General features: G+C 53.7%; 1 protein-coding gene and 1 non-coding gene across 2 annotated transcripts; one reads left to right on the top strand and one right to left on the bottom strand.

Annotated features, from left to right (window-relative positions):
• Positions 1-9,562: 9,562 nt before the first annotated feature.
• On the bottom strand, positions 9,563-9,880 carry LOC128898002 (beta-keratin-related protein-like). The gene has a single exon (XM_054168785.1). It carries the CDS (start codon positions 9,878-9,880, stop codon positions 9,563-9,565), a length of 318 nt encoding a protein of 105 aa, XP_054024760.1.
• A 3,709-nt stretch (positions 9,881-13,589) lies between these two features.
• On the top strand, positions 13,590-13,661 carry TRNAQ-CUG (transfer RNA glutamine (anticodon CUG)). The gene has a single exon. It is a non-coding gene; the product is annotated as a tRNA-Gln (tRNA).
• The last annotated feature ends 480 nt before the right edge of the window (positions 13,662-14,141 follow it).

Genomic DNA, 14,141 nt, shown 5'->3' with positions numbered 1-14,141 from the left:
TATTGCTATGCGTATATACATATATTGTTTAAAGAAAATTTGGTTTCCTTTCTACTTCCAAACAAGCTCCACAATTATTTCTCAGTGGATTTGTCCCCCTTCCTTTTTCTTCTCTCTATTGGGAAAGAGGAGAGGGGGAACGGGGGAGGGATTCTCAGGCTTGCCCCCATCTGAGCTCTTAAATCCCAGTTAAGGCTCAAACCACCACAACCAGCAGTTCTGGTGAACTGGGGAGGTCCCCAGCTGACTGGAGACTGGCAGGCATGTCACCCATCTACAAGAAGTGCCAGAAGGAGGATCTGGGGAGCCCCAGAACTGTCAGTCTGACCTCGGTGTCAGGGAAGGTCCTGGAGCAGATCATCTTGAGGGCCATTATGCAACACGTGCCAGGCAACCAGGTGATCAGGCCCAGTCAGCATGGGCTGATGAAGGGCAGTTCCAGCTTGACCAGACTGATCACTTTCTAGGACAAGGATGTCTGCTCAGTGAATGAGGGAAAGTCTGTGGGTGTTGTTTATCTGGACTTTAGTAAAGCCTTTGACACTGTCTCCCACAGCATCCTACTGCAGAAACTGTTCATGGCTTGGATGGAGAGACACTTTGCTGGGTTAAGAACTGGCTGGATGTCTTGGCCCAAAGAGTAATGGGGAATGGAGTTAAACCCAGCTGCCAGCCAGTCACAAGCAATGTTCCCTAGAAATCAGTACTGGGGCCACTTACCTTAAAACACGTTTATCAATGATTTGGATGTGGGAATTGAAGCATCCTCAGAATGTTTGCAGTTGACACCACATTGGGAGGCAGTCTCGATCTACTTGAGGGTAGGAAGGCCCTGCAGAGGTATCAGGCCAGGCTGGATCAATGGGCAGAGGTCAGTTGTATGAGGTTTAACAAGGCCAAGGCAAGGAAGGCAGGAGAACAAGCCTTCTGAGGAGCAGCTCAGAGAAGTGAGGTTATTTGGTCAGGAGAAGAGGAAGATGAGGGGAGACGTGTTTGCTCTCTACAACTCCTGGAAAGGAGCTTGTAGAGAATGTGGGTATTGGCCTCCTCTTGTTGTACCAAGACAAAAGAAAATGGCCAGAGCTTATGCTGGAAATCCATTGCAAGGTGACCGACTTGCACGTGGCCAGGGATGAGGCAAGGGCAACGTGGAAGGGCTGAGCAGGACCCTGTGCATTGAACTGCAAGGACAAAAATATATTAGGAAGAAATTCATTACAGTGAGGGTGATGAGGCACTGGAAGAGGGTACCCAGGGAGGCTGTGGCAATCCCCACCCTTGAGGTGTTCAAGGCCAGGGCAGATGAGGCCTTGAGGAACCTGATCCAGTGGAAGAGGGCCCTGCCCATGCAGGTGGGGTTGGAACTGGATAATCTTTCAAACCCAAAAAATTCTACTAATCCATGAGTTTATGAAAAAAACCAAAACCAGCCCATGGAAGACATTCCCTAAGAGAAAACTGCTGTTTCAGAAAGGAGCACGAGGAAACTCAGGCTGGGATGCAACATTTCTTTAATGAGAACAGAGAGGATGCATTTAAAGGGGAGAGGGAAAAGAGGCCCAGGGCTCCGCGGGACAAGAGGACATCTCCCTTTGCAGGGGGATGCAAGATGCCTTCAGGGTGCTCCTTTCCCCCCACTGCAGCTGCAGCCAGTGAGAGCCCTCTGCCACCTCCAGCAAGGACAGCTGAAGAAGGTTGCCTTGGACAAGGGGAAAAGCTAGGAGTGCTGGGAGGAAGGATTGGGTGGGGGCATCAGGAGGTAGCGAGGAAAGCAGAGCAAGGACAAAGCAAGGAGGGCACGAAGTGAAGGGGTGACACACGGCTGCCTCGCATGCAGGGCAAGAGACAGGTGGCCAGCGGTCCGGGGAAGCAGAGGCAGCTGCCCAAGGCTGGCTCCAGAGGTGGTTTTTGCGTTGCTGGCTGTGGCTGCCAAGAGGAGCGACGCGCTGTGCCTACCAGCACAGGTTGCCGGCACGCAGGGACCCACACAGCCCGCTGCCAAGGCCTGCGAACCTGCCAAAGCCAAGGGAGCCCCCAGAGGAGATGGGAACCCCCCCAGCACTCAGGTTGCTGCCAACAGCAGCTGACAGAGAGGACCCCACGGCTGTGCTCTGGGGGAAAGAGGTGAGGATGGGGCCCGGCAGGGTCACCACCACCGGGGAGGGTTCGATGACGGTGGTGGAGTCAGCGCAGCGCAGGACACACGGCTCGTTGCAGCTGTTGGCAAGGGGAGCTGGGCCGCAGGCAAAAGGCAGGCAGGGTCTGTAGCAAGACATCTCTGGGCCGGGGAGGCTGAGCTGAAACACAGAGCAGGATGTCTGCAGAAGGCAGAGGCCTGGGCAGGAGGACCGCGCAGTCCAACAAGGCCGCCTGCAGAAAGAGCCCAGCTGCCTTCAGACTTACCTGGCTGAGCTGAGGAGGTGGCAGCGAGGCAGCGCATGGCAAGGCCTGCAGACGCGTGGCCTTTTATACCCTGTCTCCAAGCCTCGGGGTACCGCAGGCGTTCTTGCTGCAGGAAGCACTTTGGTAACCAGCAGCATTTGCTTGCAAAGCTCTGCTGGGTGATCACATCTGCTGCCCTTTCATCTGGCTGGTTTTGCTACCATGAAACACAAAATGTGTCCTTTGAGGTGCAGCAGCCATTATGTTGTTCCCTCAGGCCACAGGACATTGTTGTCCATCTCGTCTCAGCTGCTCGCAGAGACACTCGGTGTCATGCAGGCCATGCTCATTGCTGGAGCACAGCCACCACCACCAGAAATCCTCCTCCACACCTCACACTGCCCTTCAGCCACTGAGGAATTCAGCACCTGAAGTCATTTAGCAGCTGTTTACAGCTCAGGGACTTGTGCTGAGCTGCAGGGACTCCTAGGCAAGGGCCAGCAGCCTCCTCAGGGCTCATCCTCCACCCAGTTCTTGCAGTCTTTGGCCTTCCTGGACCCTCAAATGGAACCACTTTCCTCTGGCCCTGAGCCCACCAAAGCTCCTGGGAGCTCTGCTTCCCCTGCCCTTACCATATCCCACAGAGCCTGTTGGCCTCTGGCATGAACGTAGGAGAAAAACAAATCCATTTTGGGTCAGATCAGCTTCAGGCAAGGAGTCATCATGCTCTTTGAACATCTGCCCATGCCTATGAGAGACTTGTTTTTCAGTAAACAAGGAACCCTCCAAGCTAATTCCTTTGCCCATTGGGAAGAAGGTGACATCCTCACAGAAGGTGACATCCTCACAGAAGGTGACATCCTCATAGAAGACATCCAAGAGTGGACCTTCCTGTTGAGTGTGAGCAGCTCAGCTCTTTGATGTGCTGCTGATGTCTGAATGGCTGGGCAGAGGGTGAGCCACAAGGACTGCTGAACAGTGTGATCATCACTAAATGCCTATCAAATCAGAGAATACTTGGGGCTGGAAGGTTCCTTTAAAGTTCATCTAGTCCCACTTTCTTCTATCTAAATTTAATCTACTTCCTCGTATTTTAACACCATCAGCCCTTCTCCTCTTCAAACAGGCCCTGTTCAAGCTTTTGCCTCCACCTTTTTACAACCTCCCCTTTTACTTATAGGAAGGCCACAGGCAGGTCTGGAAGAACAAAGATGTGGTCAACAGCTCCATGTCCTGGTGGAGACAGGTGAGGAGTGGTGTTCTTCATGGGCCAGTGTTTGGACTGGTATTGTTTAACAGCTGTGCAGGCACAAGAAAGATTGAGGGCATGCTCAGCAAGTTTGTGGGTGACACCAAGCAGAGTGGTGTGGTTGATACTCCAGAGGGAAAGGCCATCAGAGGCACCTTGACAGGCTAGCGAGGAGGACTCCTGAAAATCGCTTGAAGATCCACAAGGGGAAATACAAGGCCCTACACCTGGGTCAGGGCAATCTCAAACGCTGACACTTGCTGGGCCATGAGTGGATTGAGAGCAGCTTTGTATGCCTCCTCACTGGAAGTGTTCATGACAAGGTTGGATGGGCCCCTGTGCAACATGATCTAGCGGAACGCGTCTCTGCCCATGGCAGTGCTGGAACTAGATGATCTTTAAGGTGCGTTCTAACCCAAACTATTCAGCGACCCTTTGTAAGGCTCTTGTAGCTGTTTATGGGATGATAAACATGCTGGTGGCTCAAAAAATGCTGTTGCAATGAGACTTCTCTTCTGAGTCATGAGGGATGGCAAGAGAAGCTGGAAAGCAATGTGATGGCTTAATGTTGCATTTCATCTGCTCTTGCCTGTGCTACAGGCAAGTCCATAAATAGAAAGAGTGGTGACTCTGTGTCTGCCACGAGTGCTCCTGCCTGTGGGAATGGCAATGCATCCAGCAGAAAGAAAAGCATAGTCATGGAATCATTGATGGTCTTGAGTTGGAAGTTCAACACCCTGGTCCTTGCAGGACAACCCGAAACTGGCACTGCAAGGAAGTGGCCCTCAGCCTTCTCTTCTCCAAGCTGAATAAACCAGGGGACTTCAGTCTTCCCCTCAGGACGTTTCACCATTGAGGTCTTCCTCTCCATGTTTTCCCTTGTAAGATGTGCCCAAACCTGCACACAGTAGACAAGGTGGGGGCCACACCACAGCACTGCAGAGTGAGAGAGGGCTCACTGATATATTAGCAGACTCAGTCACTTCAGGTGCTGAATTCCTCAGTGGCTGAAGGGCAGTGTGAGGTGTGGAGGAGGATTTCTGGTGGTGGTGGCTGTGCTCCAGCAATGAGCATGGCCTGCATGACACCGAGTGTCTCTGCGAGCAGCTGAGACGAGATGGGCAACAATGTCCTGTGGCCTGAGGGAACAACATAATGGCTGCTGCACCTCAAAGGACACATTTTGTGTTTCATGGTAGCAAAACCAGCCAGATGAAAGGGCAGCAGATGTGATCACCCAGCAGAGCTTTGCAAGCAAATGCTGCTGGTTACCAAAGTGCTTCCTGCAGCAAGAACGCCTGCGGTACCCCGAGGCTTGGAGACAGGGTATAAAAGGCCACGCGTCTGCAGGCCTTGCCATGCGCTGCCTCGCTGCCACCTCCTCAGCTCAGCCAGGTAAGTCTGAAGGCAGCTGGGCTCTTTCTGCAGGCGGCCTTGTTGGACTGCGCGGTCCTCCTGCCCAGGCCTCTGCCTTCTGCAGACATCCTGCTCTGTGTTTCAGCTCAGCCTCCCCGGCCCAGAGATGTCTTGCTACAGACCCTGCCTGCCTTTTGCCTGCGGCCCAGCTCCCCTTGCCAACAGCTGCAACGAGCCGTGTGTCCTGCGCTGCGCTGACTCCACCACCGTCATCGAACCCTCCCCGGTGGTGGTGACCCTGCCGGGCCCCATCCTCACCTCTTTCCCCCAGAGCACAGCCGTGGGGTCCTCTCTGTCAGCTGCTGTTGGCAGCAACCTGAGTGCTGGGGGGGTTCCCATCTCCTCTGGGGGCTCCCTTGGCTTTGGCAGGTTCGCAGGCCTTGGCAGCGGGCTGTGTGGGTCCCTGCGTGCCGGCAACCTGTGCTGGTAGGCACAGCGCGTCGCTCCTCTTGGCAGCCACAGCCAGCAACGCAGAAACCACCTCTGGAGCCAGCCTTGGGCAGCTGCCTCTGCTTCCCCGGACCGCTGGCCACCTGTCTCTTGCCCTGCATGCGAGGCAGCCGTGTGTCACCCCTTCACTTCGTGCCCTCCTTGCTTTGTCCTTGCTCTGCTTTCCTCGCTACCTCCTGATGCCCCCACCCAATCCTTCCTCCCAGCACTCCTAGCTTTTCCCCTTGTCCAAGGCAACCTTCTTCAGCTGTCCTTGCTGGAGGTGGCAGAGGGCTCTCACTGGCTGCAGCTGCAGTGGGGGGAAAGGAGCGCCCTGAAGGCATCTTGCATCCCCCTGCATAGGGAGATGTCCTCTTGTCCCGCGGAGCCCTGGGCCTCTTTTCCCCCTCCCCTTTAAATGCATCCTCTCTGTTCTCATTAAAGAAATGCTGCATCCCAGCCTGAGTCTCCTCATGCTCCTTTCTGACATGGCAGTTTTTTCCCAGGCAATGCCTGCCCTGGAGCAAGTGATTTTCTCTGCAGTTCAATGTACAGTCTCCTGCTCGGCCCTTCCACATTGCCCTTGCCTCATCCCTGGCCACATGCAGGTCAGTCACCTTGTCATGGTTATCTGCTTGGTTCCATACCAAGCTCTTTTGCTGATCAGAAGCCTGTGGAAATGCTGAGCTGCACTGGGGTAAGACAGAGTGCTTGGGTCCTTTGGGGGCACATTGATGGAGAGGGCAGGAGCTCTTTCTCCTGCACCATGCCCTGTGCCCCGCTGAGTGTGCAGTAGTCCCAGACCTGGAGCAGGGAGGTTTGGTTTAGCCAGTGCAGGGTTCTGTCAGGCCGAGGAAGAACCCTGTCCAAGAGGTGCTGCTGTCACTGCTGAAGGTGATCCTCCCAGACAGGTATCACTGTCAGTGATGTGTCCTCGGATTATCATGTGGGCCACAATCAAGAGGGGAGCTGAGTCATAGGAGGAGCATGTGAAGGATCAGAGATTGTTTAGTTTGTACAAAAGCAGGCTCGGAGAAAACCTTCTCACTTTCTGCAGTGCCTGAAGGGAGGTTGTAGTAAGGTGAGGTTTGCTCTCTGTTCTGAAGTAACAAGTAATAGGAGAAGAGGAAAGAGCCTTAAGTGGAGCCAGGGGAAACTTTAATTGTAGATTTGGAATAAGTTGGAAAGGGTCATCGAGTCCCCGGAAGTGGTGGAGTCATCGGCCTTGGAGGCATTTAAAAGATGTGTAGGTTTGGTGCTGGGTGTTTAGACTTGTACTTGGCTTTGAGTTGGACTCAATGATCTCAAGTGTCTTTTCCAAGCTAAAGAGTTCTATGATTCCATGAAAGCCTTTTTGGTATTTCTGAGTCTCCTCATGTGACCCTGCCTGCAACAGGAGAACAAGATGACAGTCTGCAGGCTTTACCAAACTTTGCAGCCTCTCTGTGACATCCTGGATGTGAGTTGCCAGTATGTAACCATCATTTCTAGAGTCATAATCTGGATGACAAATGAGTGCTTTGGTGCTTCTCACGGAGGAGTCCTCAGTATGCTAACACCCTACATAGTTTTCCAGTGCCACTAACTCTAATGTGGGTGGGTGTTTGGGCCAGCCTATGTGGTTAGCCCTTTCCTGGCACTCAGGCTCTTCTCCTCTGCTCTGCAGCACAGAGGTGATTGTCTTGGCAAGAGAACGCTAGTGGTGGTAACTCCATGTCCTTGTGAAATGTCATTTTGCAATGCACAACCTCATGGAACATGTACTAGGTAATGAGTAAAGTCAAGACCCTGAATTTGAGTGAACTGTCAGTTCAGATCTTTTTGAGGAATTAGCAGCTTGGGCCTTCAATGGAAAAGGGGAACAGCAACTCCAGAGGGACATTGTCCTCAGAGGGCAGGAGGTCTCTATTTCCATGTATAAGAAATCAGAAAGGAAAGCAGGAGACCATCATTGGTGAATAAATGCAAGAAGGAAGGGCATAGGCAGCAGAACCAGGGAATTAGTAATAAGAACAGCTGTTAGCCAAATGCCCAGATTCCTGAGCTGGAAAACATGGAGGGGAAGCAGAATGAAGCACCCATAACCCAAGCAGACAGTTAGTGACCTGCTTCACCACTTAGACACACATAAGTCTCTGGAACAGGCTGGCTTTCTCCCCAAGGGTACTGAGGGAGCTGGGGGATGTGCTCCCCAGGCCACTTCCCATCATTCACCAGTGTGAGAGCACCCCATGGCTGTGCTCTGGAGGAAAGAGAGGAGGATTGGGCCAGCAGGGTTGTAGCGAATGGGGGTGTTGGCCTCCTCTTCCTAGTACCAAGACCATGAGCTAGTGGAGTTTTCAATATGCAGGGAAATAAGGAGGAGCACTAACAGAACCCTTACTTTGGACTTCCAGAGGGCAAACTTCAGCTTGTTTAAGGAACTAATTTGGAGAGTACCCTGGGTAGCAGCCCTCAAGAACAAAGTGGTCCAGGACAGTTGGACCTACTTCAAACAGGAGCTCTTGAAGGCACTGGAACACGCTGTGCCCATGTGCAGAGAGATGAGCTGAGGGGAAGGCTCTGGGCCTGGATAGGCAAGCAGCTCTTGAAGGAATTAAGGGGAGTATCACCCTGTAGGAGAAAAATGAGAGAGGCAAAATCTCAGTTAGAACTCAAGCTGACACTGCTGTGAAAGACTACAAAAAGCATTTGTATAAATATATTAATGCTAAAGAGAGGGCACGAAGAACCTCCACTCTGCATTGAACCTGGAGGGGAACATTGTTACTGAAGATGAGGAAAAGGCTGAGGTTCTAAGTACCTTCTTTGCCTCTATTTTCAACAGTAAGGCAGGAGGCCTTTAGGACAAGTGGCCTCCTGAACTGGTAGATGGGGACAGGGAGCAGTGTAGTTCCCCTGAAATCCATGAGGAACTAGTTCAGGACTTGTTGAGCCACTTGGATCCTCATCCTGGGACCAGATGGGATCCATCCTAGGGTGCTGAGAGAGCTGGCACATGACATGCCAAGCCACTCTCCATCATTTTCCACCAGTCCTGGCTCACTGGAGAGGTCCCAGATGACTGGAAGCTGCCAAAGTGATGCCCATCCACAAGAAGGGTTGGATGGAGGAACCTGCAAACTCCAGGCCTGTCAGCCTGACCTCAGTGCCAGGCAAGATTATGGAGCAAATCATCTTGTGGGCAATCACACAGCACCTGAAGGACAGCCAAGGGATCAGGCCCAGCCAGCATGGATTTACGATTTAGGATTTTAGGTCCTGCCTCACCAACCTGATCTCCTTCTATGCCCAGGTGACTGCCTGGTGGATGTGGGGCAGGCTGTGGATGTAGTCTGCCTGGACTTCAGCAAGGCCTATTGACACCATCTCCCACAGCAAACTCCTGGCCAAGCTGTCAGTCCTTTGAGGTGCAGCAGCCAGTACCTAGTACATGTTCCTTGAGATTTTTGAACCCTTCCCTTCCCTTCCCTTCCCTTCCCTTCCCTTCCCTTCCCTTCCCTTCCCTTCCCTTCCCTTCCCTTCCCTTCCCTTCCCTTCCCTTCCCTTCCCTTCCCTTCCCTTCCCTTCCCTTCCCTTCCCTTCCCTTCCCTTCCCTTCCCTTCCCTTCCCTTCCCTTCCCTTCCCTTCCCTTCCCTTCCCTTCCCTTCCCTTCCCTTCCCTTCCCTTCCCTTCCCTTCCCTTCCCTTCCCTTCCCTTCCCTTCCCTTCCCTTCCCTTCCCTTCCCCTCAACTTTCCAAACCTTCCCTTCCCTCTCCTCACCTTTCCAAATCTTCCCTTCCCATACCTTCCAGCAGACTGTGAATAACCCATCTGCAGGACAAACATAGCTGCACTGAATGGACTTGGCTATTTCCATTGAGAGAATCGGCTGCAGGCCCAAATTCAAACTGAGGCACCCAGGCACCAACCTCAGCAGCCACCCTGGCAGCAGTTCAGCCCACACAGGCAGGGATGGAGCAGGCATAGGCCCCTGCTGCCAGGTGGCATGGGGACACCCAGCCCATCGGCAGGCTGTGGCCATGCCAGGGCTGTGCAGCCCTGCTCTTCCTTCCTCCCTCCTCCAAAGGGCATGAGGAGGCAGCTTCAGCAGTTGAGATTGCAGCGGGGGACAGGCAGGCACAGGCCTGAGCCGCCCAGACCAAAGGAGCTGCCGGAAGAGATGGGAACCCCCCCGGTGCTGAGCGAGCTGCCCACAGCAGCTGACAGAGAGGAGCCCACGGCTGTGTTCTGCGGGAAAGAGGTGAGGATGGGGCCCGGCAGGGTCACCACCACCGGCGAAGCCTCGATGGCCACCGTGGAGTCGGCGCAGCGGGCGAAGCAGGGCTCACTGCAGCTGCTTGCCAGCGGGGTTGGGCCACAGGTGCCACAGGAGCGTGGAGGACAGGGTCTGAAGCAAGACATCTCTCGGTGAGGGAGGCAAAGCTGAAACACAGAGAGGAGAGGAACCGTGGATCTCAACACCGCCTTGCTGGCAGGGATGGAGCAGGCTCAGGCTTACCTCGTTCCTTGTGGAAAGGGAGGCAAGAGAGGAGGATGTGGAGCCTGGAGCAGCTCAGGCTTTTATGCTGTGTCCCTGATGCCTGCAGGGCCACAAACATTCCTTGTGCGTGAAGCATCTGAACACCTCGGAGCTGCTGCTGGCGGAGGCCCCGCTGCTGATTGAGCCTCTTTCATCTGCTGATTGAGCCTCTTTCATCTGCAATGGTTTGTTACTTCATACCACCTGGAGCTTTAGCTTCCAAGTCTTTCTGTTCTCTTTCAGCGATGCTCAGTGATAGGACACGGACACGGGATGCAAACTGGAAGCCAAGAGGTTCCATCTCAACATGAGGAGAAATTTCTTTGGGCTGAGAGTGCTGGAGCCCTGGAGCAGGCTGCCCAGAGGGTTGTGGGATGTCCTTCTCTGGGGACTTTCAAAACCCACCTGGATGTGTTCCTGTGGGGCCTGCCCTGGGTGAACCTGCTCTGGCACGGGGGTTGGACTCAATGATCTCCAGAGGTCCCTTCTAACCCTTACCATTTGGGGATTCTGTGAATAGTTTTATTGAGTTTTCAAAGGTCCACCACAACATCCAACATCCTGAGAGCCAGATCTGTGTGGAGATGTTGAATTCTTTTGTAACCCAAACTCTGCTTGGAGGTTCAGCAGCTGTAGTGGATCACTCCAAGGACAGGGCTCCTGCCTTCATTCAGCTAGTGCAGAAATGCTGACCCCGTTGCCATGATGGTTCTTGTAGGGCACTGGAACATCTCTCTCCTGGGGAAAGGCCTGTGATCAGCAAAGGGATTTTGGAAGCTCCTTTAGTCAGGGCTTGCTTCTTAACTGGGTAGAAAAGAAAGATTTCCTAAGGCCCATACACTGCCCCACCAAGAACGACCATTTCTTTCCCGGAAGGTGGGGTGAGGAGTGAGCAGCTGAGTGGCTCACAGCACCACAGGACCACACAGACCAAGGCACAGCCACTTGTGCATGCATGGCTGGCAGAGGAAAGAGCAGCAGCAGCCTCCTGAGGCCGAGCAGCTACAGGTGCTGCAGTCAGTTTGCAGTGTCTCTGGGAGCCCTGGCTTCCAGTGCCCCTCCTGACAGGCATTTTTCTCTTGGCTTCCTCCCCTTTGCCTTGCCCCTCTGGGCACTCTGCTCTCCAGCCTGTCCTGGAGCTCTTGCTGCAGGGCAAACACACCACCACCATCAGGGGGTGCTGACAAGAGGAAAGGTGGGTGGAGATTCTCTGGGCAGTTCCCCTTGCCCCCTCACCCCTGCACCTGGTGGATGTGGGGCAGGATGTGGATGTGGTCTGCCTGGACTTCAGCAAGGCCATTGACACTGTCCCCCACAGCAAGTGAAATTCAGTATTCAGTATCACTAAGGTTGGAAGAGACCTCAAAGATCATCGAGTCCAACCTGTCACCACAGACCTCATGACTAGAGTAGGGAGGACACTAGTGCCCACTGGAGGCTTGAACTCACAACTTTCCCCATTAAAGGTCTTATGTGCTACCAACTGAGCCACACCACTCCACTCCTGGCCAAGCTGTCAGCCCCTGGCTTGGCCAGCAGCACTCTGAGCTGGGTTAGGAACTGGCTGGAGGCTGAGCCCAGAGAGTGGTGGTGAATGGTGCCACACCCAGCTGGCAGCTAGGCACCAGTGGTGTGCCCCAGGGATCAGTGCTGGGCCCCAGCCTCTTTAACATCTTCATTGATGATCTGGATGAGGGCATTGAGTCCATCATCAGTAAATGTGCAGATGACACCAAGCTGGGGGCAGGAGTTGATCTGTTAGAGGTTAGAAGAGCTCTGCAGAAGGACCTTGCCAGGCTGGAGAGATGGGCAGAGTCCGAGGGCATGAGACTGAACATGTCTAAGTGACAGGTTCTACACATTGGCCACATGCAGTGCTACAGGCTGGGGTCTGAGTGTCGGGAGAGTGGCCAGGCCAGGGTACTGCTTGACAGTAGGCTGAACATGAGCCTGCAGTGTGCCCAGGCAGCCAAGAAGGCGAATGGCATCCTGGCCTGTATCAGGAATGGTGTGGCCAGCAGGAGCAGGGAGGTCATTCTGCCCCTGTACACTGCACTGGTTAGGCCACACCTTGAGTCCTGTGTCCAGTTCTGGGTCCCTCAGTTTAGGAAGGAGGTTGACTTGCTAAAAGGTGTCCAGAGAAGGGCAACAAAGTTGTTGAGGGGCTTGGAGCACAGCCCTATGAGGAGAGGCTGAGGGAGCTGGAGTTGCTTAGCCTGGAGAAGAGGAGGCTCAGGAGAGACCACATTGCTCTCTACAACTACCTGAAGGCAGGTTGTAGCCAGCTGGGGGTTGGTCTCTTCTCCCAGGCAACCAGCACCAGAACAAGAGGACACAGTCTCAAGCTGTGCCAGGGGAGGCTTAGAGTGGATGCTAGGAAATTCTACTGGATGTTAGGAAGAAATTCTACACAGAGAGAGTGATTGCCCATTGGAATGGGCTGCCTGGGGACGTGGTGGAGTCACCATCAATGGAGGTGTTCAGGAGGAGACTTGATGGGGTGCTTGGTGCCATGGTTTAGATGATTAGAATGTGTTGGATGATGGGTTGGACACGATGATCTTGAAGGTCTCATCCAACCTGGTCTGGTCTATTCTGTTCTGTTCTATTCTATTCTATTCTATTCTATTCTATTCTATTCTATTCTACAGGCCTCTCACACCAATGGCCTCTCCCTGGACATCCCTCAAACATTCATTCACACAGTCCTCTCTCCCTGCTGCTACTTTACCTCCCAAGAACCCTTCTGTTTGGAAGGCATTTCAGAGACTCAGAGAGTGCATCCTCCTGCTTCAAGCAGCCTCACACCAGCTGATCAAGTTTTGGCATTTTGGGCCATGAAAGGCCTTATGAACAACCTTTGCACAGGCTCTCTGCACCCCTGCTCCTCTCATGGGCACCATCAAGGTGATCACTTTTGCACCTGGAGTCAGCCACACAGGGCCTGTTCAATTATTGGCCCTGGCTCTCACCCTCCAGCCACGGCAGCAACCTCCTGGGAGGCACTGGGAGGCTCCTATCAGATCTGTGCTAAGCTTTCCCCACCTCCTCCGCTCCCCCCCATCCCCACCCGGTCTCAGCAAGCCTTGGGTCCTCAGGCTCTGCTGACAGGGCCAGAGCCTGTGATGACTGAGGGAGATCGTGAAGGAGGTAGGTTTGTTCAGCCTGGAGAAGGGAAGGTGAGGGGGCTTGTGCTGTGTGAAGGTGGCTGTGTAGCTGGCCAAGAGCTGTCCTCATCCAGAAAGACTTGAGGAATGTGGGACCCAGGAGTGGCCTGGCATCCTGTGTGAGCCAGCCTGGTGTGAGCAGCAGCTGCCAGATGCCAGGGAGCTCTGGGTGATCTCTGTCTGCCCAGTGCAGCCGGTGAAGTGGCACAAAGTGCAGGAGTGCAACCAGAAGTAAGGCTGGAGCTTAGTGGCTGCTTCGAATGAGCTAGAGGAGAGGCAATGCTTTAGCCAGGCAGATGGAGGTTGTCCACCATGGGGTGAAGGGGGCCATCAGCAGAAAGGAAGACAACTGTAAATACGAAGCCAGCAACCAGTGTGCCATGACTGCTCTGTGAGGTGCAACACTGAAAGGGCTGTCCCAGCAGGTCCCATGGTGTAATGGTGAGCACTCTGGACTCTGAATCCAGCAATCTGAGTTCAAATCTCAGTGGGACCTCATGCTTTTGATTCTTCCTGGGCACGGGTCAGCAGCCTTCCCTTTAACACCTTTGCTGGTGGCTCAATCCTTCAACGCACTCCAATCTTACTTCCCTGTGTTCCCACCCATGGGAATGGTGGCAGCGACCCCTCTTATGCCCTGTGACCCCCAAACCTCTGCAGCTTTCCTGAGCACTGATCCCTGCTCCATTTTGCTTGAGGGCTACTCCAGGCTGAGGAGACCTGGCACTGCCTCAGACAATTGCACAACAGCAGAGCTGAGATCACACACCCACCCCTGCCTCAAAGCAGGATCCTTAGGACAGGAGGTTGGTCAGGGACTTCTCTGGTCAGATGTTAGATAACTCCAAGGATGGAGATATTACAATGCATGCTGGACAAATGCTTCCTAGATCTGAAAGCCCACACAGTAAAGAGGGTTCCAGTGTGTGGCATTACTTGTGCTGTGACCTGGCTGAAAAGGTGATTTAGGCCTTTT

The sequence above is a fragment of the Dryobates pubescens genome, chromosome 17, assembly GCF_014839835.1.
Source record: "Dryobates pubescens isolate bDryPub1 chromosome 17, bDryPub1.pri, whole genome shotgun sequence".
NCBI classification, from domain to species: domain Eukaryota; kingdom Metazoa; phylum Chordata; class Aves; order Piciformes; family Picidae; genus Dryobates; species Dryobates pubescens.
This window is presented reverse-complemented; position numbering and strand designations above follow the sequence as displayed.